This window comes from Ambystoma mexicanum, chromosome 12, assembly GCF_040938575.1.
Source record: "Ambystoma mexicanum isolate Mex_15411 chromosome 12, UKY_AmexF1_1, whole genome shotgun sequence".
NCBI classification, from domain to species: domain Eukaryota; kingdom Metazoa; phylum Chordata; class Amphibia; order Caudata; family Ambystomatidae; genus Ambystoma; species Ambystoma mexicanum.
The window spans coordinates 41794966-41817481 of record NC_090936.1 but is presented as its reverse complement, the minus strand read 5'-3'; the positions used below and the strand labels follow the sequence as shown (position 1 = coordinate 41817481).

At 45.1% G+C, this 22516-nt stretch overlaps 1 protein-coding gene across 3 annotated transcripts in view; it reads left to right on the top strand.

Moving 5' to 3' along the window:
• The window catches only part of ZNF277 (zinc finger protein 277), a 415867-nt gene that overhangs the window by 380887 nt on the left and 12464 nt on the right, over positions 1–22516 (top strand). For 2 of the 3 annotated variants that reach the window (XM_069627913.1, XM_069627912.1), the window contains one exon: positions 13305–13479. In XM_069627913.1, coding sequence (XP_069484014.1) covers positions 13305–13479 — 175 coding nt within the window. Of the gene's footprint in view, positions 1–13304; positions 13480–15776; positions 15842–22516 lie in introns of all 3 variants that reach the window. The other variant, XM_069627914.1, reaches the window with a different exon arrangement.

The following is a 22516-nucleotide window of genomic DNA, read 5'->3' as shown; positions in this document are numbered from 1 at the left end:
GTTCTCTGATTGTTTTTCTCAGAATTATTTTCCTTCGCCTTGTTTCTTCGTCAAACTATGGAGGTGTGTGTGTTTTCCACTGTTTGATGGCATTTTTGGGAGGACAAGTGACCATAGAGTATTCACAAATTTGTCTGGATTGCTTATCTCTTGAGCCATCTGTTCCGACATATTTTGTAGTTTTTTTATTGAGGTTTCCCCCTCCTTGTCCATATTTTCTTAGTCTTATTTTACCTTTTATTCCCATTATTTCTTGGGTATGAACTAGGTTTGTGAAGCCAAACTCAAATATTATTGATAATTCCAATCTCGAATGGTCACTTCCTCCTTCATTTCTTATTTTTAGTTGTTATTTTCGAGTGAAGAGGCTCTCACTGACAAAAATGTAGTCCAAGACTGAGACTGATTTTCCTCTTTGCCACGTCATGCAAGGCTCTTCATCGCCTTGGTTTACATTGTTCATCATTTTCAAGTCCCAAGCCTTGGTGAATTCTAACCAATATTTCCCTTTATTTGATAGAATTTGTTTGCCTTCAGCCCCCTTACTCCTTTTATGGTGTACACATTCTGCGTTAAAGTCTCCTACTAGCAGGATGTCCAAGTCGTGCCATTCTGTCTTGATTTTACCCATTACTTCTGCTAGCTTGTCCTGAAAGGGTCGGATTTTGGTGGATGGCGGATTCCAGTAAATGTTTATCACGATCAGGGCAATTTCTTCTGGGTTGGCAGAGGAGTGGAGCTTACAGGCCAGGATTCCACTTTCGTCTTTCCATATTTGTGTAGGGAATTTGAATGTGCTTTTTTTAATGGCAGTTATTAAACCTCCCGCTGGCCTCCCTTTTGCTTTCTGTCTTGCCGGTAGACAAAAGGTTGTAAATCCCTCTATTTCTATTGGGTTTACTAGCCATGTTTCCTGAAAGGCCAATATATCCATTTTCTCCAGTAAATAGTTTTTAATTTCTTTTGCCCTGAACATGCTGGAGCCTCTTGTATTCCAGCTAACCACGTTCAGCTCTTTCTGCCTAAAGTTTCTGAATTTCTATACCCATGTTTTTCAGAACTTGTCAGGTAGGGCCGCCAGTGTTTTTTATTGGATTGATGTTCCCTTCACAGGCGTTTTTTCTCCTTCTCCATTTACGTCCCTGGGGCCCCTGCCTTCCCACTGACCCGTTTCCTTCTGTCGATCTTGTTCGCTTGTCTGTGATTGGATTGTTTTAGGATCAGAGGTATATATTGTTAACCCTTCTTGTTCTAGTTCTTTACTTGCCTTTAGAATTGCTGTAAGGGCTTTGGTTGAGCTCAGTCCTATTTCTACTAAGAACGAATTTTCCTGATCTGGAATTTCACATACTCGAGATCTTCTGTAGAAAATAGGTAGAGGTCTCTGTTTTTTTTGTATTATGGATAGAATCGCCATTCTAATGAGAGATTTAGTCTTTGCTCGTTTTGGTGCCATCTTTAGCCATAGTTTACGGATTTCAAAGCCCGTGAGGGAATCTTTCTGAATGTCTACATTGCTGCGTCTCCGCTCCCTGTCCTCTTCCTCTCTTTGCTTTATCAGTGTATTTTTTTTCTCTCTGGTTTCTCTTATTTCAAGTTCTGAGATAGTTTGAAATTTTCCATGGCCCAGATTCATGACCACTTCAGTAAAGGGCTCTTGTTCATTCAAATTTGGCAGTTTTGGCGTAATTGCTTTATTTTTTTCAAATATCGGGGCTATTCTTATTTTGGACCCCGCTTCATCTGTTGGTTTTTTAAATTGTTTGATAAAAATTGGAGCAAGATTCAATTTTTTGTTGGTAGATATCACCACTGTCTCTATGGGCTTAATTTGGTTCTCAGTTTGTGAGCCTGCATTTACGCCCATTCTTTTTGGTATGTTTGGGGCATCCTGCCCTATACTTTCCTTTCCTTTCTGGTTTTGAGCTTGATTTTCCAAGTTGTCTTCTGATGTATTCTGCCTTTTCTTTGGTTCCTCTTCCAGAGGTTTTCTATCCTTTCGAGTTGGCGTTTTTCCTCCAATTTCGTATGTGCTTTCTTTTTTCTCCCTTTCCCTTTTTGGCTATTGTTATTTCGTTTCTTTTTTTCTTGCTTTTTTGTCAGGTGGGGGAGTCTCATCGATCATTGTTTTTCTATTTTTTTTTTATTTTTTTTTTGCATTCTTTCTTCTGGAATTTGGATTGTTTGCATCAGTTCAACTTATGATTGAGTCATCTTTAGGATCTTCTTTTCCATCATTTTGCATATCTTTAATCTCCTCGCCAATGTGATCTTATTCTTCCATCAATTGGGCTGTCTTTAAGAGCTCTTCTATTGTTGATTCTGACAAAGAGGTGTTTTCCTGCTCTTTAGATTGCTGAATCCCAGCCTGGTTTCCTATTTCTTTTTGCACTGATTTTTTTAATTCCAGTTCCACATAGCCTTCAGCATCTGGTCTCTCCCCGACTCTTCTGCTTTCCCAAGATCCTTCAGGAGAGTACAGAGGAGAGCTGTTCCTTTTCTATGGCTTAAGGAATCTTTTTTTTATCTCTTCTATTGATTGAATTATTGTAGTGTTTATCACATTACTGAGGCCAACCAATGAGGCTTCACATCTTGCTACTTCGTTGGTTAGTTCCAAGACTATTCCTGTTTGGGATTGAATCTCCCCTTTTAGTAGTTCGAAAACGGACACCAGAGAGTTTAAGACGTAGTTGAGAGCGCTCAAGGTTGCCCCGCTTGTGGGTGGATCCTGGTCACACTTTTTTTCTCTTCCCTCGTCTGTAGACTCATTATTAGGACTCTCCATTGAAAGGCTTCCTCTGTTTGTCTCTATGGTGTCTCTTTCTGCTTCCCTCTCAATTTCCATCTCGCTTTCAATGCTTTCCTGTGTTGTCTGTTGTTGTTCACGTAATTTTTTTCCTCATGTTGTCCTCTTCTGTTTGCTGAACTGGACCCTTTATTGGGTATTCTACCAGTTCATCTAGACTTCTACTTCTCCTTTTCTCGAAATATTCTTTGATTTTTTTTTTTGTATGTTTCTGGTGGTGACTGTGTATTCCAACCCTTTTTTTCCAGTGGTTCCTGCATTCTGCCTGGTTTCCATTATCAATTCTCTCCTCCTCTGGTCTTAGGTTGGGCTGTGGATTTGTACCTCGACTGAGTGCTGGTTGTTCATTATGGGTTCCTGCTCCCTCCTGTCAGCAGGTGACCCTACTGTAGTGGAGTGCGCCACTGGCTCCAGATAGGAGCCATCCCACTCTGGTGCTTTTGTTAAATCTAAATGCGCTGTACTCGTTAATTTCATTCTGAGAGCTGATGTTGCAGGTGGGTATAATTGTGTGGATATTGTTTGTTATCCTTCTATTATTTTTCCTTGCTTTTTCTTTTTCCTTTCCTCTTGGTACCCTCCCGTCAGATTTAAATGGAATAGGGGTTTGTGTTTCCAAGATTTCCAAATAGCAGCCCCTCTCCAAAAGTTTAGTTATTACTGCTTTTCGAACCTGATTTTAACATTAGTTGCCCTCTCCCCGTTTGGTTATTTCTCCTTCTCCCGAACTGGTCTCTGTGTTTATATTAGCTTTGGGATGAAGTGAAAGGGAGGTGCAGTTAGTAATAAGGGTGATGGATTCCCTACATCAATAACTCGGCAACAAAGTGCTTACCGTGATGTTCTTGCTTCTTTCAGCGGGATTGGTCTATAACTGATTTTAGAGGCATTCTCCGGCTCCTCAGGCTTCTTCTTCCTTTCTCTTTTTACCTCTCGTCCGCCTTCTCTCCCGGTCCTGGTGAGTTGCAGCAACAGAAAGGAGTCGTGCGGTCTTCACCTTTGGCGCCTCCGGCAAATCAGAGGTGGCTCTCCACGCGCCAAAGCCGCCAAACAGCTAAACAGCGCCACACCAGCCCTTCTGCCACAGGGCTTATGCCGCAAGGGCACGCCTGGTGTGCTAATGAGCCCAGCTGGTTGCCACGTGACTTGCACGTCACTAGGATGGAGTTTCTTATGATTTAAAGCGAAGGCGTCCTTTTCACCTTTCGCTTTTGATGAGGTTCACAGGGGCAACAAAGTAAAAAAAAAAGAAAAGCTGCTTTAGGCTTCTTCCCTCCTTCTCTCCGCTTGCTCGGCAGCAGTCCAGTATGTAGAGCACAATAAAACAAAATAGACAGATCTTGACGCCGCCACAGCTAAACAGCTCCACACCAACCCTTCTGCCACAGGGCTTAGAACACTTGTTCTATTTGCTAGTCAAAGGCCTTATTCTTTAATAGTCCTTCCCTATTCTAAGGCCTGAGTGATCTCAAGGCAGAAGGGGGATACTGGTGGTCCAGGGGGCAACAGTAGGCAGGCCAGGATAAGGCACAGATGCAGGAAAGTCAGTGTTCCAGGGGATTTCTCGTCCAACAAATAAGTACAGACTTTAGAGTAAGTAGAAAGTATTCATTGACTTCGTAGAAGGCTCCCTAGATGCGTTCCAGCTTTTATGAATGGGGGGCGAATGGTAGGGGGGAACTCCCAAACACACGAATCGCCACCCTAGCCACACAGGAGTGACACAAGACTTTAAGTAAGTATTACCCTCAGCCACACAGTGGATCAGCAGTGAAGAAGAGCTTGCAGATGGACGCCGTCATGATGCAGCAGCAGAAGACCTGGTCTCTGGTTTCTTGGTCGTGGTGACAAATGAAAGGACACTGGATTGGAACTTGCAGCAGCAGTCGACAGAAAAGGCTCCCAACAAAAGAATCTTCGTTGCTTCTCACGGCTCTGTGGTTGTGGTACTCTTTTCAAGGTAAAAAGCAAGGAGATGAGACCAGACTACCCCTCCGTTTTGTGTATAAATCCACTGATTTATCAAATAAGTGGATGGAAACCAAAAAAAATCCATTAGTTATATTTCGATGCACATCAGTGGAGATACCACCATTGTCTAATGTGTCAAATAGGGATGAAATGTTCAATATGTACTTGTTGCTGCACCTGTATTTGGGAACTCTTTACGTGAATGTAATTGTATGCCAATAGGATTAAACTTGGTTTGTGAAATGGCACGAGAACTAGGATTGATGCATCCATAATCAAGTTGTGCATCCCTTTTCCTGTCCATGTTGAGAATAATATGGTGCAAAGGGGGGTTCTCACCTCCTTGCTTTTTAGTATTTTCTCCCCAGCATTGTCGAACAGGCCCCACCAAAAACAGTGTGGAGGATCCATTCTGTAATATATGCCCTTTTCAAGGTGCCAGATGAAGGACGGTTGTCGCTTATCGGATTTGCCTCGTTATCTCGGTCCAGCACTCGAGTGAGTGGACTTCAAGGAGTGGAATCGTGTCTCTGGAGGTCCAGCAGGAGTCCACCAAAGTTTCAGCGAAATTAGTTCTTCTGAAGACGCTGCATAGCACTTAGCCTCAAGGTCCTAAAGTATTTGTGGTTTGCAGCCCAGGGAGGTCACAGCTCGTCGTGGGATCGCTGGAAATGCAGGTCTTCGTAAGACTGTTTATTTCCACTAGTCTACGGGTCAGAGTCGTCATCTTCGGGACTCCTCTGTCGCATCAAATAAGGGGTCAGCACAGGCAGCAGGCATCTCTGGTTGCTGGAAGTAGCTACAGCACTCTTCTTCTCCTTCTCTTCCTCCTCCAGTGGTTAACTTGTCTTCAGCTTCTAGATCCAGGCCAGTTATACAGGAACACACACTCATTCTCTGCAGACTCTCCCTGCAGATTACAGAAAGGGGCAGGTGTCTGTCCAAGACTGGATTCTCTCAGGCATACCAGAAGAGAAAGGTGAGCAGAGTTTTGGACTCCTCCCTCACTTCCTGGCTTCACAGACACTCTGGAGCCACAGCAGGCTATATAAAGGCTTTCTGACAAGACATAAGTGCAACCAGGACCTCCCACACAGGACGGCTGAAGAAGGACCAAGAAAGAACAAGCACAAGAAAAATAGCGAAAAAAGAAAGAAGCCACAATTCTAGCAGAATGGTGACCCTTCAGTGCATTACCGCAGCTGGTTTGACAGCCTGCATGTAAAAATCACACAAACATTAGTAAAGTATGTCCACTGCCACCAGCCATAATAGTAAGCTTGTCACTGTAACAGAAACGGCACATGAGCAGTGAGACAGGTGTTACTATGCATCTCCCCAGCACGCCACATAAGGCGCCACTGTTCCCAGATGAGCCCCCACCACACCCGTGCCTGGTGGCTCTGTCCACCCAGTCGGGAACCAGTGTCTCAGGACTTTACACGGCTGTACAGGCCAACACCCCAACGGTAAACATGATAAAGACCTCCTGGGAAACATATCTGGGTACTACCATAACAGACAGATGCTGGGAGAGATACTGTGAACTGACCAAGAAGGTATCCATGAACGCGGGCCTTCGGCTGATCCAGTTTAAGGTGTTGAACAATTTACACTATACCCCCCAAAAAATTGCAAAATTCACACAAAACAGTCCGGGCAGGTGTCAGAAATGCAGGGCTGATCAGGCTGACTCGTTCTACATGTACTGTAGCTGCCCACACATACGTGTATTCTGGGGGAGGTGACGAAAATCCTGGAAGAAGTCACGCAGATACCAGCAAACCTCACACCACAAAAATACCTGTTCGGGAATATAGGAAAACGATCTGACGTAATCAGAAGACTCTTTAACATTGCATGTGCGGTGGCCAAAAACTGCATTCTGCAAAAGTGGAAGAGTGCACAGGCACCACAAGTGAAACATTTTCTTAAGGAGCTGATGTATGTTAATGAATGCGAGGAACACTATGTAATGTCACTTCCGAACTCATGCAAGCCAAAGGACATCTGGGCCCCGTTCAGAGTATATCTATGCGAAATGGACTCGACTAGTGGTAGCCCGGCGGGGCCCAGCAATACGGCTACTCTGTAATAATGCATAATATGTTATGTAATTGGATTGAACGTCCCTGATATGGATATGTATGGAATGTCGTGTTGCTGCAATGTTGTGTACCACAATCATTAAATAAAGTTTTTAAAAAAAGAAAGTGTTGTATGCTGCAATAATAAAATGTGTAACCAAAAAGTTATAGGAAAGGATAGATTCAAAAATAAACTATGGAGAGTCTGAAAAATGACACCCATAAAAAGAGTAAAAGAAAGGGTGAGCAAAACACGAGTTTAACAGGTTTAATTTGTTTTTCTTTTTTTAACGTAAGGTTGCTATTTAATAACTAACCAGTGCGCATGTTTACCAACTTCTTTGCTGTGCGCTGTAAGGAAGGCATTTTATCAACAGCAAGACAGACACAAGTGACCACAGTTCAAGGGTGTTTACTGAACTTCAACAAGGGTGTGATAAACGCCTGTCTAATCCTAAATCTACAGATGGGAGCAAGCTACAACCATCAAATAATAATTATGCAGTCCTAGTGGAGTCTAGTCAAAATAAAAGGGCCTACACTAAAGAATACCTATAGCAATCCTTACTGCTAAATACAAATACTGTGGGGTACTGTTCATGAAAAAGAAAAGTGTTCACAAAATGATATGTCAGGATGTTCAGGCTGTTGGCCTCCCTTCATCCTGCAACAGTGCGTTTGCCTCGGACTCCGTGTCAGAGCTCCGATTCGTTTCCCATGGCTCAGACGAACAAACGCTCGTCTAGGAACAGTACGAGCAACGTTACGTCCTTACTGATTTAGCTTCTGGACGTCACGATTAAGAATTTGTCACTCGACTACCCCACAGGAGCATTCAGGCACCACCCCTCTACAATTCAGAGGTTCATTTCTTCTACTGTGATTTCACCAGCCGAGTCACGTCCAGACCTTTAGGCTTGCCACCAGCTTCAGGACTCAGGGAGCCAGTCAAGCCAAGCCCAGAGTCCTTTATTTCCGTGCCACCCACGTCTGGCTTGGCACGGCCAATACATTCCTCCACCGGAATAACAGTCCAGCTTTACTGGCTAGGCCCAACCGGGGAGCCTGCCCCATTGAGAGATTCATTACAAGTGCCATGTGGGGCCTATTAATCGCCCTGATAAAGGCGGCTAACGTACAAAAACACATATCCCTCTGATGTATTCTCAATATGGATGATATTGTCGCCGAAACGTTTATTGAATGCAAGGGGGATGCATGAACCCATTTCTTAAGGGTTCTGTTGTCATATATTGTTTATATAATTTCAAAAGCTTTGCTGGCTAAAACCAAACACTTTACCCCCTGCCACGTCCCCCCTGCCACGTTGGCACCTGAAAGATTAGATGCTTTTCATACACCAGATACTTTATAAATCTGTATACTTGCTTTAGGCACCTGAAAGATTAGATGCTTTTCATATACCAGATACTTTATAAATCTGTACACACTTAGATTGCTACAGGTCCACAAGAGCGCTGAGTTATTGACGCTTATGACTTTCATATGTTTCCCTCACAAATTATGTTGTGCATTTGAAGATAATTATGCATTGAAGACTGTTTTAAGTTTTGACTTAACCATTTGTCTTTGTTTATAACGTTGAATGTTGCTATATGTAAGTTTCCACAATTGATTTTCTGTTTGTCTTAATACAAACTATGTATATTCACAGCCCCTGATGTGTGTGAGTTTCTTTTTTCCCTTCTGGACAATTTCATGGGCTACGAATTTAGGGATTTAGTCCATTAGTACAAGTATACAAGGTTCCACAATACAATTTATATGTTTTGTTCCATTTATTGACAAAAATTGGTGTGAACCTCTGGAGTAGCAGTTCTACCTTCCCTTTGGTTTTGTATTTCCTATGCCCGAGTCTGCTGCTCGTCACCATGGGCATACCGAAGACCTTAGTATATAATGTTGACCTCCCTTGCCCACATTTTCAGCACGGGACAAGGCGGTTCACTCGAGCAAAGCACACACTCTGGCTTCTTTGGCACAAGGATACCGTTCCATTACCAGCATCAGGGCCTTCTGTGCCCAAGGCTCTTTACTTATCAAAGGCTCTTGATTCATAGGGCCTGATGTAACAATCAGTCTCTGCGACTCACCGGCTGGGCTGTCTTTACTGCTGCTGCTTTGTTGTAGGACCCAAGGACAGTACCACAGCGGCAAACGCCTTAGTTATCGATGCGGAGAGCCCCTGCTACCTCCAACACGCAATGCAGGTTTCTTCAGCTTTAGTCCCAGGTCTTAGGTTTCTTATTTTCCAAGGTTCACGAAAGTAACGGTCTGAAAAGATCAAGGGTACGTTTCTCCTTGCAACACTTTCTGGTCTTGCTGTCTTTCTCCTCGTATTAAACTGCCATCTTGGAACTGCTGCTTCCTTGTTTGCTCTGCCTTGCTCAGAGTGTGCTTTCATGCTCCACCTTTTATCCATTTGGGGAAGTGTGATGGAAGTCGGGTGTGTGTAATGATCAGTAATTGCCTGACCATTGTATTGGGACACGTCAGGTATACGGCTCTGGTGTTTGTCCGTTTTCGCTCATCGTGAGCTGTCCGTGAGAAAGTGTTAGTGTCTGGGGGTTGGGGGCTGACTTCCTAAGTATGCTGACTTCCTAAGTATTCTACCTGGTAGGATGGGGAAAAGGTGTTACAGGGAAGGGGATACTGCGTCTCACCATCCGGCGTCCCACTCCCCGAAGACACCTTATCCAGGTGATCCTCCTGCACTGGTCTACCCCCACGAACTGGATCCAAAAGCGATGGCTGTGTCCTGGCCACCTGGATGACAGATCCCTGGGGACTAGCGGGTAAAACACCTTCTGGTTTCTCACATTGCATGGCGAGTATTGCGGTGTTCTTTCCAGTTCGTATTCTAGCCGAGCACCAGAGAAGGCCTTGGAGAAAAGAATCCTTAGGGGTGTATGAACGTGGCACGCGCGTCATTGTTTCTTTGTTGGAAGCGTCGGGAAAGACTGCAACGTTTGGCAACTATTGTCAGTGCGTCAGGTGTCTGCCAGCTGACAGAAATACTGCAGGTTCAGGAATAAAAGCCACAGAGATCTCAGCAAATACAGCACAACCAGGAAAGTAGACAAGTTGTTCGTTTTATCTGGATTTTCCGTTTTTAAGACATTAGTGAAAAAAGGATGAGCATTGAAAATGAAAAGGGTCCGATTAGGACCCGAACCACAGGATTTGCTTTGGGCCATCCACAGACACTTTAAGGGGCTAATTAAAAGTAAGCGAGGAAAGAACAAGATCCGGAGATTTAAGAAAAAAGTACATAAATTACTAAAGGCTTTTCAGCAATCAAAGGCTCAACGGGTATTCTATTTTCTAAGCGGGTGGTGATTCAGTTGGTGGGCAGAGGATAGCTTTGAGTCAGGTTAAGCATTTATATGTTCCATTGCAGGTCAGAGTCGGCAAGCAGGGAGCATAGATACAGCGGGCGGCAAACTGAAACCTGTTTTTTTTTGTTTTTGTTTTATCCCCTTCCCCCGAGGGTTGCCTATACTGCAATTCGTTTTTTTTTAAAGATTGTAGACTGGTCACGCCTAGGGGGTCTGTGGGGTCATCGTCCACTCCAGCAGGAACAATTTTCTGGGACCTCACAAGAAGTCTAGCAAAAAGTGTTGGGGGACTCACATGTGAAGGAGATTTGGCATAGACTCCCATTCCCATAAGGAACTCCCATCCACGAATACAATATCTGCTTATATGGGAATTAAGAAACATATTAGTAACACTATATTGCCTATAAAAAGCAGTGACATTTTACCAGGACAATAGCTCGGGGGCAACATGTTTGTCATGGAAGCAAGACAACGCATAGCAACACTGGTTCGAATCCCGGGCTCACGCTTAGATACCTTTCCCGGTATTTAGCGCGTTATAAATTAACAATTACAATTAACCTTCTTGTTGGCTTTGGACAATCCGGGGGTGTATTCCAAATACAAGGAGGAACAACGCGAACATAAAAGGACGAAGAATCCAGTGTACATGCAAGCCTCTGACGACACAACGTCCAAGAGGGACGGAGCGGTGCAGTATTGCTGGTGGTAGCGCAAGCACAGTGAGCCGAGAATGACATTGGAGGTCCGGTAATATGTGCAGTGGACGAGCTGCTATAGAGACAGAGGCAGAAAAGTAATCTCCACTGGTGGCGTGACCACACTGAGGCCGTGGTGGGCTGCGAGCATGCTAACGAATGCTGACAGCAGAATCCTGTCAAGCAACTAAGCGAGCCGTTAGCAGCAGAGGGTCCGTCAGAGTGGTACCCACATGGATAAGAGAAACAGAGGTTAATGGAGGGGCCATCGAAGTGGTCCTCGCAAACCAAAGAGAAGCAGACATGTGATAGTTGCCCCGTGGAGACGCCAACCCCAGGAAGCAGACCAGATGCAGGTAGCATGGTTGCTCGGGAAAGGGGATTGGAACCGAGAGAAGTAAAATAGAAGTATGGTTACGGGAACCCAAGAAACACAAAGCAACCCTTGTTAGATATAAAGCAGCAACAGTGTCTGGAGGACCCCATTGAAGTAACAAGTGGGAATGAACCAGGGGGGTTCAAATAAATAAAATACAAGTATACAGAGTACCGTCAATCGGACATAAAAGGGAGATGAGAAGAAACCCTCAAATAAACAGAACTTTAAGTTTAAACCATTATCAAGAATTGATACAGCTTGTGAGAGGAGTGTGAAGGGGGCGAATTATAGAACTCCGTTGTGAGACAACGGATGAATACATTTTCGCCTAGAACTAATAAAGAACTTTTGTGATATTTTTATAATGAGTACTCTTTTTTTTCTTTCATGGATCCGAGAACGGCTTTTGGAGATCAAAGCCAGTGACCGGGGCCAGGCAAAGCCCATCAACCAGTAGCAGAAGCCTCTATAGCTTGTTTTCAGCAGTGGTAGGACTAGATAGAAAGTAGGTTGTGACGGAGGACAATTTTTGATTTCTTTAGAGGACAGACAAATGCACTTTAATTTAGTTTCATAGGTAGGGAATACCCTTGTGGCGACAGGTACAGTTCTCCAAAGCTTTAAAGGCCCATTTCTTTAAATAATCTAGAGACAGGCTTCCTTTTTTTGGCCTATTCGATATTATCGTTAATTTCAATGCTTACATTAAAATCTGCGCCCAGATGCAGTTAGGTCTGTCTGGTCTTGTGCAATATAAGTGTATCAAATCAAAGGATAGTGAGGCCTTTCTTTATCATTTAAAAATAAACTTCCTTTAAATTACCTATTGTGGTCTGCCTCCTTCTTTTGGTTCGCCACAATTTGTAAACCTTCCATTGAGGTTCCAGAATGCTGTGAAGGCTTCTCTGTATTGCAGTGCATCACTTTCTTTGCCTTTCATGGCCCAGTTCCAGGATTAAGCATGATATTTTCATTGACTTTCAGGGTCAAATACTAAAGGAACTTAGCACCGCAAATTCCATGGTTCTCAGAGTTACTTTCCTTAGCTCATATACCTGTGGTATTGGAACTCTCCTCCTTCTCTGCTCCGCCATCGGCTCTCCGCCTACTAATGTTACATGGTGATACCTACACCTTTGGTCTTCGCACCATCTAGCCTCTGATACCTACACCTGTGGTCTTCGCACCATCTAGCTGTTCCTTCTGACTTTACTGCTTGTTGGGGAGGCCTTCATTCTAGTTTGTGTATCACCTTTTTATGAGGGGCCTCTTTGCTGGCTGAAATGTGCTTGGTGTCAGTCATCCATGGTCTATCACTACGTGGAGTAACGAGTGACCCTTCCTTAGCCTTCCATCCTTTCATTTCTTCTTAAGCGGACTAGGAAACCCCCTTCTCCTCGGTGGCTGCAGGGAATGAGGCTCACCTTCTGCACGAGCTGGTGCCCCCTCAAGAATTGAGATTTTTGTGTCTCCCGAGGTACTGTAGGTCCGCTGAGATGACTGTAGAAATGGCCAAAAGACTTGGGGAGTTCTGTTTTGGCAGATAAGGACGGCACTTTACCACACTAAGGCACATTCTCAAACTAAGGACCAGGACAAGGAAAAATAAGAGGGAGCAATGCTTTGATTATATTTGCTTCACACTAGCACTCCCACCTCCCATTTGATCTGAGAGGTGTCACACCGCAAACTATTTAAGTTATGAGAAGCAGTGAAATAATTGAAGTAAAGGAGTAGTCAGTAAGTAATCGAAACAGGCCACTAGTTTTTAGATATAACATTTTTTTAACTACATTAATAGTTTTGATTCCCATCGCGAACATCGCATTTAGTGGGGCGACTTGTCACAGAAGTTCTGATATGTTCCTACTGCACATATGATATTTCAGCAAAAACCTGAGAAACGCAACATTAGCAATTATTTTTTTTAATGCCTGTGTGCATGCATTACCCGTCCTCAGTGTTTACTATTCTTTCTTATCCTTATTCTTTTGCCAGGCTTAAAGTTCTACCAGCAAGTAAAACTGGTCAATTTCATAAGAAGAGAAATTCACATGTGTCGCTGTCATTTCTGCCAAGAGAAGTTCCCTTCGAAAGGTGAACTAGTGGTTCACATGGAGGAGACGAACCACATCACTTTACTTCCGGATAGATCTACATGGGATCAACCACAGTAGGTGCCGCCTAAACCTTTGATCTATTTTTTGGAAAGCTACTTTTAACATTTTATTCAAGAATTAGACTATGAACCCAATTACATTTAAGCACATATACAAGGAAATAATGTATATTACAGCATATTGTGCAAAGGTACACAATTATTAGCTTGGTTGGTTGATTGCTCATCGTTAGGCGATTGCTTCTAACATGGAGCAAGCTAGCGCTGAGTGTTTGAATCCTGGCTGACTCAGCCCTTTATCCTTTCAGTCTGTAATAATTGAGCTCCTTTAAATTGGGGTATAATAAAAATGATTACTGCAACACTTAGAAGTGTGAGGAATCTGGCCTGAAACGAAAGATAAGAAAACTGATAACATTACTACAATGGCTGTAGTGTTTGTAAGAAACTGGTCAGTACAGATTTCTAAATGAGTTCATCCTTCATTGCAATGGCATTGAATATTGCTGTGAAGATGACATTTTTATATTCCTTGCAAAGTAATAATGAATGTAAAATGTGTAGGTACCCAATAAATGGAAACACCTTTAATGGAGGCTTCTTACAAAGCAGTTACACTCTGGTTGTGGAACATCTGTCAACGGTAATGGAGGAATATTCTGGGTTAAATTTGTCTTCAGTGTGTATCAAAAGCTCTCTATGTGGGGCTTTTAAAGCAGTAATCTGGGCTAATGCTTTGCTCTTCCTGAAGGGTCTGAAGCTGGCCAGAGTGAAGGAGGTTACTGCTCTTGAAGACTCTATGACTTTGAAAATGAATGTCTGGCAAATAATCCAGGGGAGGTAATGTGCATGCTGTCTGAGGTTAGTGAAGAGTTTTGATTTAATTTAATGGAGGTCGACAAGGCATCTAAGCTGGAAGACAGAGTAAAATATACCAACATGACGACAAGGAAGGAGACGTGCCAGTTTACATTTCATAGGCAGACATTAGGACATCACAGGAGTATAGCAGGAGGGTGCTAAAGAAACGGAAACCTTCACAGATTGCTATGAACAGCTTCCCACGGCACAAAGGGATAGTAATGATTTGTAATTTGGAGGTTTCATGAAGGCTGTCGAGATTAGGAGAAAATATAGTAAACGGTGAGACTCATTATAAATTGAGATTAGAGCGAGTGAGTTTGTAACTGCATTAGATCGATTGTTTGTTAATTCATTTGTAATATGCCATGAGCCCATAGGCACTAAAGCGCAGAATAAAAAACGAGAACAAACGGACACAGATAAACGAAACAAAAAGAAATCCTGAGCCAAAGACGAAACAGAACCAGTAAGCCAGTAGTCAAATGCAGGCCATGAAATAATATAAACAAATCCAACAACATTATTTGAACAGGTGTGTCTTAAGCTTCTTCTTAAATAGTGAAAAGGATAGTATTGCTATCAGATCTAATGGGAGGCTATTTCAGAGATGAGGAGCCGTTGAGTCAAAGGCCAGTTTGCCAGCTCTTTCATGTTTGACTCGAATGTACAACAAGTTAGTGATTCTGGAATGCAGTGTCCGAACACAAGCTTTAGGGGTCCAGCTAGAGTTTAAATAGGATTGACATTTCACATACAGGCACTTATGTGCAAGAGTAAGAACTTTAAAGGCAAACACTCTTCCACTGGCAAACAATGTAAGGCGTGTCGACCCTCTGATGCATGAGCACGCCGCTTGATTTGATTCACTATTCTAACCGCACTATTTTGAAGTGTCTGTAGCTTTTTTATGTTGCCTTGCAAGGTGCTGTACAAAGTACTGCCACAGTAGTCAATCTTTGCTCCAACGATAGCACAGGGTGAGGCGTGCACAAGTCTCCTTAGACATGAAGGGGTGAACACGACACAGCAGTTTCACGAAATAGGAAGTGGTAGAAACAATACTATTGTGTGGGATTTCATTGTGAGGGAGGTATTAAGAGAACGCCCCAGCATTTTGACTTTCGTGGGTACCGGAATGGCACACCCAGTAAACTCACTAAAATCAGCTGAGAGCTTGGCTAATCTTTTTTGGGGTACGATCAATGAGTAGAACAAGTTACTTACTCCATGGTAATGTTCTCATCTTATGATATCTCCATATACAGCATAAGCTGCTTCAGATATTATTTTCAGCACGGGGCGCTGCACGTTGAAGCCGGTCGACTCGACGTCCTCCGTCTCGATGTTGACATCATCAGTGGTATACAGCACGTGCAGCGACCGTTGGCTTCAGTTCTGTTTTTTTCAGTGTATTGGATTAAGCCATGCTCGGAAATTACTCACCCTGAAAGACCGTAAACTGCAATAACAAGGAAATTCTACTGCAGGGTATGCTGGGAGGGGCGATGAAGAATACGTGGGAGAACATCCAGTAAAAAGAACATTACCATGGGTAAGTAACTTGTTCTTCGAATGGATTGTGTCCTCCCACGTATTCCGTGTTTTATGATAAGACTCCCAAAGCAGCGCTTGTATTTCTGGAGGAGGGAGTCAGAGTTTTCCAGCCTTTCGTAATAATTTAGAAGTTCCTTATTGGTCTGTGTGTACAGAATGTAACACTGTCTTCCCAAAAACACCTGCCCGGCCTGAGGAAGAGTCCAGACTATAATGCTTGGTAAATGTGTGGATGGAGGAACATGTGGCTGCTGCACAAATATCCTGAATTGGGACACCCCTCTGTGAGGCAGAGGAAGTAGCCATGCCCCTGGTCGAATGTGCCCTGAGACCCTAAGGAGGATCTTTTCCAGCTAATGATCTACCTAGATGAGGTTTGTTTTGAGGCCGCCATACCCAATTTATGGCCTGTGTGCCCAATACAAAGTTGATAATCTTGTTTAAACTTAGACATCCTAAAAATATAGGGGATAAGTAAATATAGAGGCGCGTCTTGGGTCAAGCCTGTGTAACCTCTCCTCTTCCTTTCCATGATGCGGTGGAGGATAAAAAGAAGGTAGAATGATTTTTTGAGTTATATGAAACTCAGACAAAATATTTGGTAAAAGGGTAGGTTTAACCTTAAGGACCACTCTATCCTTAAAGAAGACTGTGTAAGGAGGCTTGCAGGGCAAGACTTGAAGTTCAGTCACCCTATGGGCTAATGTTAGAGCCTCTAAAAGTAAGGTCTTTAAAGTTAACAATCTTAAAGTACAGGAATAAATAGGCTTGAATGGAGCACACATTCAAAATTAGGTTGATATCCCAAACCTTGACTTGAAAAGGGGTAGGAGGAAATACATTTGTCAATCCTTTCAAAAACTCTACAACCAGCGGACTCTTGAAGAAAGATACCTTTTCAGAGGAGCGCTTAAAATAGATGGCACTGCCAGATATCCTTTAATTGTGCCAACCTAGAGCCCCAGATTAGCCAGGTGTAACAAGAATGATAACACCATAGGTGTACTGCATATAAAAGGGTCCACATTCTTACACCTGCACCAGCTGCAGAATTTGTTCCAACAGCAGCGGTATAAGTATTTTGTTGCTGGCCTTCTGGCCGAAAGCAAAATCTCCATTACGCTGTCCGGGAGGTCCCAATATCTTAACCTCTCAGAAACCATGCGTGAAGGTTGAGTGTCTTGACCTCTGGATGGAGAACCCAACCCTCTTACCCCGAGAGACAGTCTTCTCTTGGTGTCAGACGTATTGGAGGGCAGATGGACTTGTCCAGAAGGTCCGGGTACCACGTCCTCCTGGCCCAAACCGGAACAATTAGGATCATGGATTTCCCGAATTTTTTCACCCTCCTGATTACTTGAGGAATGACGGGGACTGGAGGAAACGTGTACAGGAGTGGAAACTCCCAGTCCACTACGAACGCATCCCCTAGAGCTCCTCTTGTGGGAAATTCCCTGGAGCAGTAATCTCGCACTACTTGTTGAAGCCGGTCACAAATGGATCCACTTAAGGGGTTCCACAAAGGGTGAAGATCTCTTGAAGGACTTCCTGAGCTAGTTCCCACTCATGGGAGACTGTGCTCTGCCTGCTCAGAGCATCTGCCGCTGTGTTCTCCTCTCCGGATAGGTGAACTGCCGACAGGGAGATTCCTTCTTGAATTGCCCAGAACCAGAGCTTCATTGCGCCTCTGCACAGTGATATTGACCCTACACCTCCTCTCGTTGAGGTAGTACATGGCCACGTGATGTCCGTAATTATCAGGACTTTCTTTCCCCGTACAGAGGGCAGGAAGGCCTTCAGCGCTAGTCTGATTGCACACAGCTCCAAAGGGATGGACTCTGATTGTCATATTGTTGGTGTGGGATCCCCACCCCGCAAGTGAGGTGTCCGTCACTTCTGTTATCTCTGGCCATGGTTGCCAAAAAGGTTTTCCTTAGTGAATGTTTTCCTGGCAGGCCCACCACAGAAGGTCTTGTGTGACTGTGCTTGGAACCTGAAGAAGGTCTGACATACTGCCTGAGAATTGGGACTATTGAGTTCTGAGAGCCCATTGGAGACATCTCATTCTCAGGCGAGCCTCTGGCACCAGGAAAATGAAGGATGCCATGAGGCCGAGCAACTTCAAATAAACAAAGGCGTGAAGACGCTGGGCACTCTGGAATTTGGTGACCATCTGCAGAATGTCTTGAGCCCTCACCTCGGTTGGCAAGGCTTTTCCCATGGATGTATCTAGGACTGCCCTGATAATTTGGAGCCTTTGAGATGGTATCATGTGGGACTTCTTGTAATTGACGGAGAAGCCCAGTCTGTGGAGTGAGTGACAGGTGGAGCTGAGATGTTCCAGGGCCTGTTTGGGAGAACTGGCCCTGATCAGCCAATCATCCAGAGAGGGGTAGACATGAATTTCCCCCCCATCTGAGACTTGCTGCCACCACTCGGGCCGGAGGTCAGCCCAAATGGCAGCATTCTAAACTGATAATGAGAACCGCCAACGGCAAACCTCATATACTTTCTGTGCTAGTGGTGGATTGGCACATGAAAGTAAGCATTGTGAAGGTCCAATGATACCATCCAGTCCTGTAGCTGGAGGGCCTGAAGGATCTGTGAAAGGTTAACTATCTTGAAATGTTGTGCAAGTCTCTTAAGTCCAAGATGGGTCTCAATCCTCTGTCCTTCTTGGGGATTAGGACGTAAGGGGAGTACCAACCCTTGTTCCTTTCTGCTACAGGTACTAGTTCTATAGCACATTTCTCTAACAGGGTCAAGATTTCCTGAATAAGCAGCAGTTCTGGAACTTTCACAGAGCTGTTTCCCGGTGGATGACTCTGAGGCTTTTTTAGAAAGGGACGGCAGTAACCCTGGGCTACTGTTTCTAGTGCCCATGCATCTGAAGTAATGCCCTGCCATTCTTTCAGATGCTGTGAGAGTCTGCCTCCCACCAGGGACTTGTGGACTAAGGTCTCAGATAGGTTTTGAGGCGGCTGATGCAGCGGCTAATGGTAAAGTAGCCGTTGCCTGGGCAGTTTTTAGTACCTCTTCCCCGTCCACCCCAGGGGAATCTTCTTTGGCCTCTTTGAATCGACAGTCCTCTCACTCTTCCAGCTGAGGAGTAATAGCAAAAGGACCTACCCCCTACCCCAAGCAGATCCAGCAGTGAGTTTGTAGTTGTCTGATTGCAGTACCCTGGGATTTGGCTACTGCTTTGGAGGGCTGCAGTTTCTCCAGGCTCCCGTCAGCCCTGCTGCCACATAAATGTGTGCCATCAAAGGGCATGTTAAGAAGTCTGGACTGCACATCTGGAGCAAATCCAGACTTTCTGAACCAGGCATATCTGTGCATTACAGTACTAGCCGACATAGCCCTGCTGATACTGTCAGCGGATTTGAGACCAGTCTGGATGGATTTGCACATTGCATCTTTCTCATCCTTGACAGTGTTTAGGAAACTGTCTTTTTCCCCCTTCGGGAATATGTTCAGCTGCCATCGCTATGCAATCCCAAAGGGTGAAAGTGAATTTAGCCAGTGCACACATGGGATTTGCTAATTTAAGGGCCTTATTCCCTGCAGAGAGAACCTTTTTATCTATCTCTGTCCGGGGGAATAGTTGGGTATGCATTTTGTTTGGATGTAGAAGTGGCAGTCTGAACTACCAAACTTTCGGGAACAGACTAACACCCCAGTTTTATTGAAGGTCAGGCTGTATGCTGTTTTTGCCAACAAAAAGTCTGCGTTCAATGGTCCCAATGGTCCCACGAGATCTTTTATGGAAGGCCTTGTCAAAGAAAAGATTACCAGCCCACCTACGATCAGCCATCCAAACCTTATATCAAAATAACCAAGCCATGGTTAGGTTTGGCCTGGAGGGAGAGCTGACTGGCCCTTTTGAAGTAGGTAAAGGTGTCTGGCAGGGCTTTGTAGTGGCACCATTTTTGTTTAACATCCTCATTAACAAAGTATTGAAGATTTGGCACAACAGTGCCTCGACCAACCTAAGCTTGGTATGGAGAATCTGCCAACTTGGTTTTATGCGAACAATGCAGTAATAATTTCAACATCTCGAGTGGGCTTGAAACACACAATGAAGCGTTTTGTGGCAAAGTGCAAGGATCTTGGTCTAGCCCTGAATGTTGGGAAAACCAGGGCCCTGAGCTTTCGGCCCACCAGAACACAAAGACGAGAACTATGTGTGACCGTTGAAGGGACTATGCGGGAACAGGTGGAAACCTATGCTTATTTGGGCATTCGGTTTAACCAGGTGGATACATCTTAAACTACACTCGCAAAATATGTTGGAGGTGTGACTGCCTTTTTTAGTAGGTATGGTAAGGGAGCTGTTTCTCCTGCACTGGAAATATATCAGAAGCACGCAAGAACCACGGCTCTGTAATTATGTTACTCACCGTAGTGACTAACGTCCTTAGTACCCTTTCCTCCATACTGCATGGGCATCCCTTCCTAAGGACGGGAGACAGAACCTTTTTCACCAGAAAAACCCTTCTTCTCCTTTAAATTTATTGGCGCGCTGGGGTGTGGCCCTTGGAGCATGCGCTACCCTAACTCCGCCCCCCAGCGAAACACCTCAGTCCCCATTGACGCGTTGACAATATTTAACATTGCCTAATGACACCAGTATTATTAGGGGGCAGGATGGTGGGACGTATGGAGGAAAGGGGACTAAGAGTATGTTAGTCACTACGGTAAGTAACATATAATTACTCTTACGTCCCGTCCCTTTTCCTCCATACTGCATGGGTGATTACAACTGAATGTAGCCCTGGGGTGGAAAGGAGACCCTACTTAAGCAAATTGTTTCCTTAGAACCGCCTGTACGTAGGCCGCGTCTGATATAGAGCTGGCGTCCAAACAGTAATGCTTACAGAAAGCCAAAGGGGTGGCCCAGGTGGCCGCCCTACTGATGACCTGCCACAGGACCTGCCGTTGGAATGCCACGGCCGTGGCTTCGGCCCTGACAGCGTGGGCGTGCATGTTAGCTGGTAGTGGCTTGTGCTGCCCTTCGTAGGCCTCTTTGATGGCCACAACCATCCACCTTGCAATAGAGGTCTTTGATGCTTGATACCTGGACCTAGAGCCCCCGAAGGTGCCAAAGAGTGCATCCGACTTGCGGAAGCCCTTGGTCCTGTCCAGATAGAATTTGAGAGTGTGCCTGACGTCCAGACAGTTTAATACTCTCTGAGCCTCGTCCTTGGGGTCAGCAAAGAATGTAGGTAAGACTATTTCCTCGTTTACATGGAAAGATGAGGGTACCTTGGGTAGGAACGCCCGGTGAGTCCACAGGACTACCTTATCCCTGTGAAAGGTGGTATATGGTTCTGAGGCCACCAAAGCCTGGATCTCACTGACACTGCGAGCGTAGGTGAGGTCCACCAACAAAGTTGTCTAAATGGTGACCGGCCTGATGTCAGCGGACGCCATTGGCTCGAAGGGTTTGTGCACCAAGGTGCCTGCCACTACATTGAGGTCCCACATGGGGTGTGGCTTCCTAATGAGCGGGTAAAGCCTGGACAGGCCCGCCAAATGCTTCTCGACTATCGGTTTGGAAGATGAGAAGACCTCCTCTGAATTTCTGTAGCACAACATGTGTCCACCTGTAATCCTGAGTGCGCACGGTGCACCGAGAAGGAGAGCACATCATCCAGCGTGCAAGTAAGGGGGTCCATCTCCTTAGAGTAGGAAATGGTCTGGCCGCATCGAAAGGTGAATGGGTGGTCTGTCCGAGAGGCTGAGCAGCTCGGAAAACCACAGTCTCGCCAGGGAGCTATCAGAATGATGCTGAAGTGATGAGATTCCTTTATCGTGCGGAGCACCCTGTGTATCAGGGGAATCGGAGAGAAGACATAGGCTGTCATGCTGTCCCACCGTATCTGTAAGGTGTCGCCCAGTGAACCAGGGCCCTGCCCCTGCCAGGATGCAAACTTCTGGCACTTCCTGTTCCTTAAGTAGTCAAAAAGAGTAGTTATTTGATTTATTTATTTATTTGCATTTGTTGAGCACACAGCAGCCCGTGGTTACAGTGGTGCTCATAACTTAGTTACATAAATAAATACAGACAGCAGCCATAGGGCATCGTGGCGCTTGTTGCAGTGGGTGAGTATAGCTTTGTTACATACAAGTAACCACCAAGATCCGCCTGAGGATGCCCCCACCTGCTTGAGACCTCCCGCAGCTCCTGGTTGTTTATTGCCATTCGTAATTGTCCGCTACCAGTCTGCTGAGTCCGTCCACTTCCAAGTTGGCCTCCCCCGTGAGGTGGATGTTGTTCTCCAGGGACCATTTCCACATGTTGACCTCCAGGGCACAGAATGGGGGAAGACATGGTACCCCCCTGCTTGTTGACATAGTACATGCTGGTGGAGTTGTCGGTCTGGATAAGGACGGTCTTGCTCTCGATGAGTGGGAGGAAAGCTCTGAGGGCCAACCAAATGGCCCTGAGCTCCAGGCGGTTGATGTGAGACTCCTGTTTATGCCGGGTCCAAACTCCATGGACGCAGTGGCTGTCCAGAGTGGCCCCCCAGCCTTCCCGGGAGGAATCCGTAGTGATGGTGACCTGCGGAGTCGGCTGCCGAAAGGGCTTGTCCTCCTCGGGACCACCATGTGAGGACCGGGTGGAAAGGAGGGATGCTGACCAGCTACGCTTGGGAGCCCCTCTCCTGAT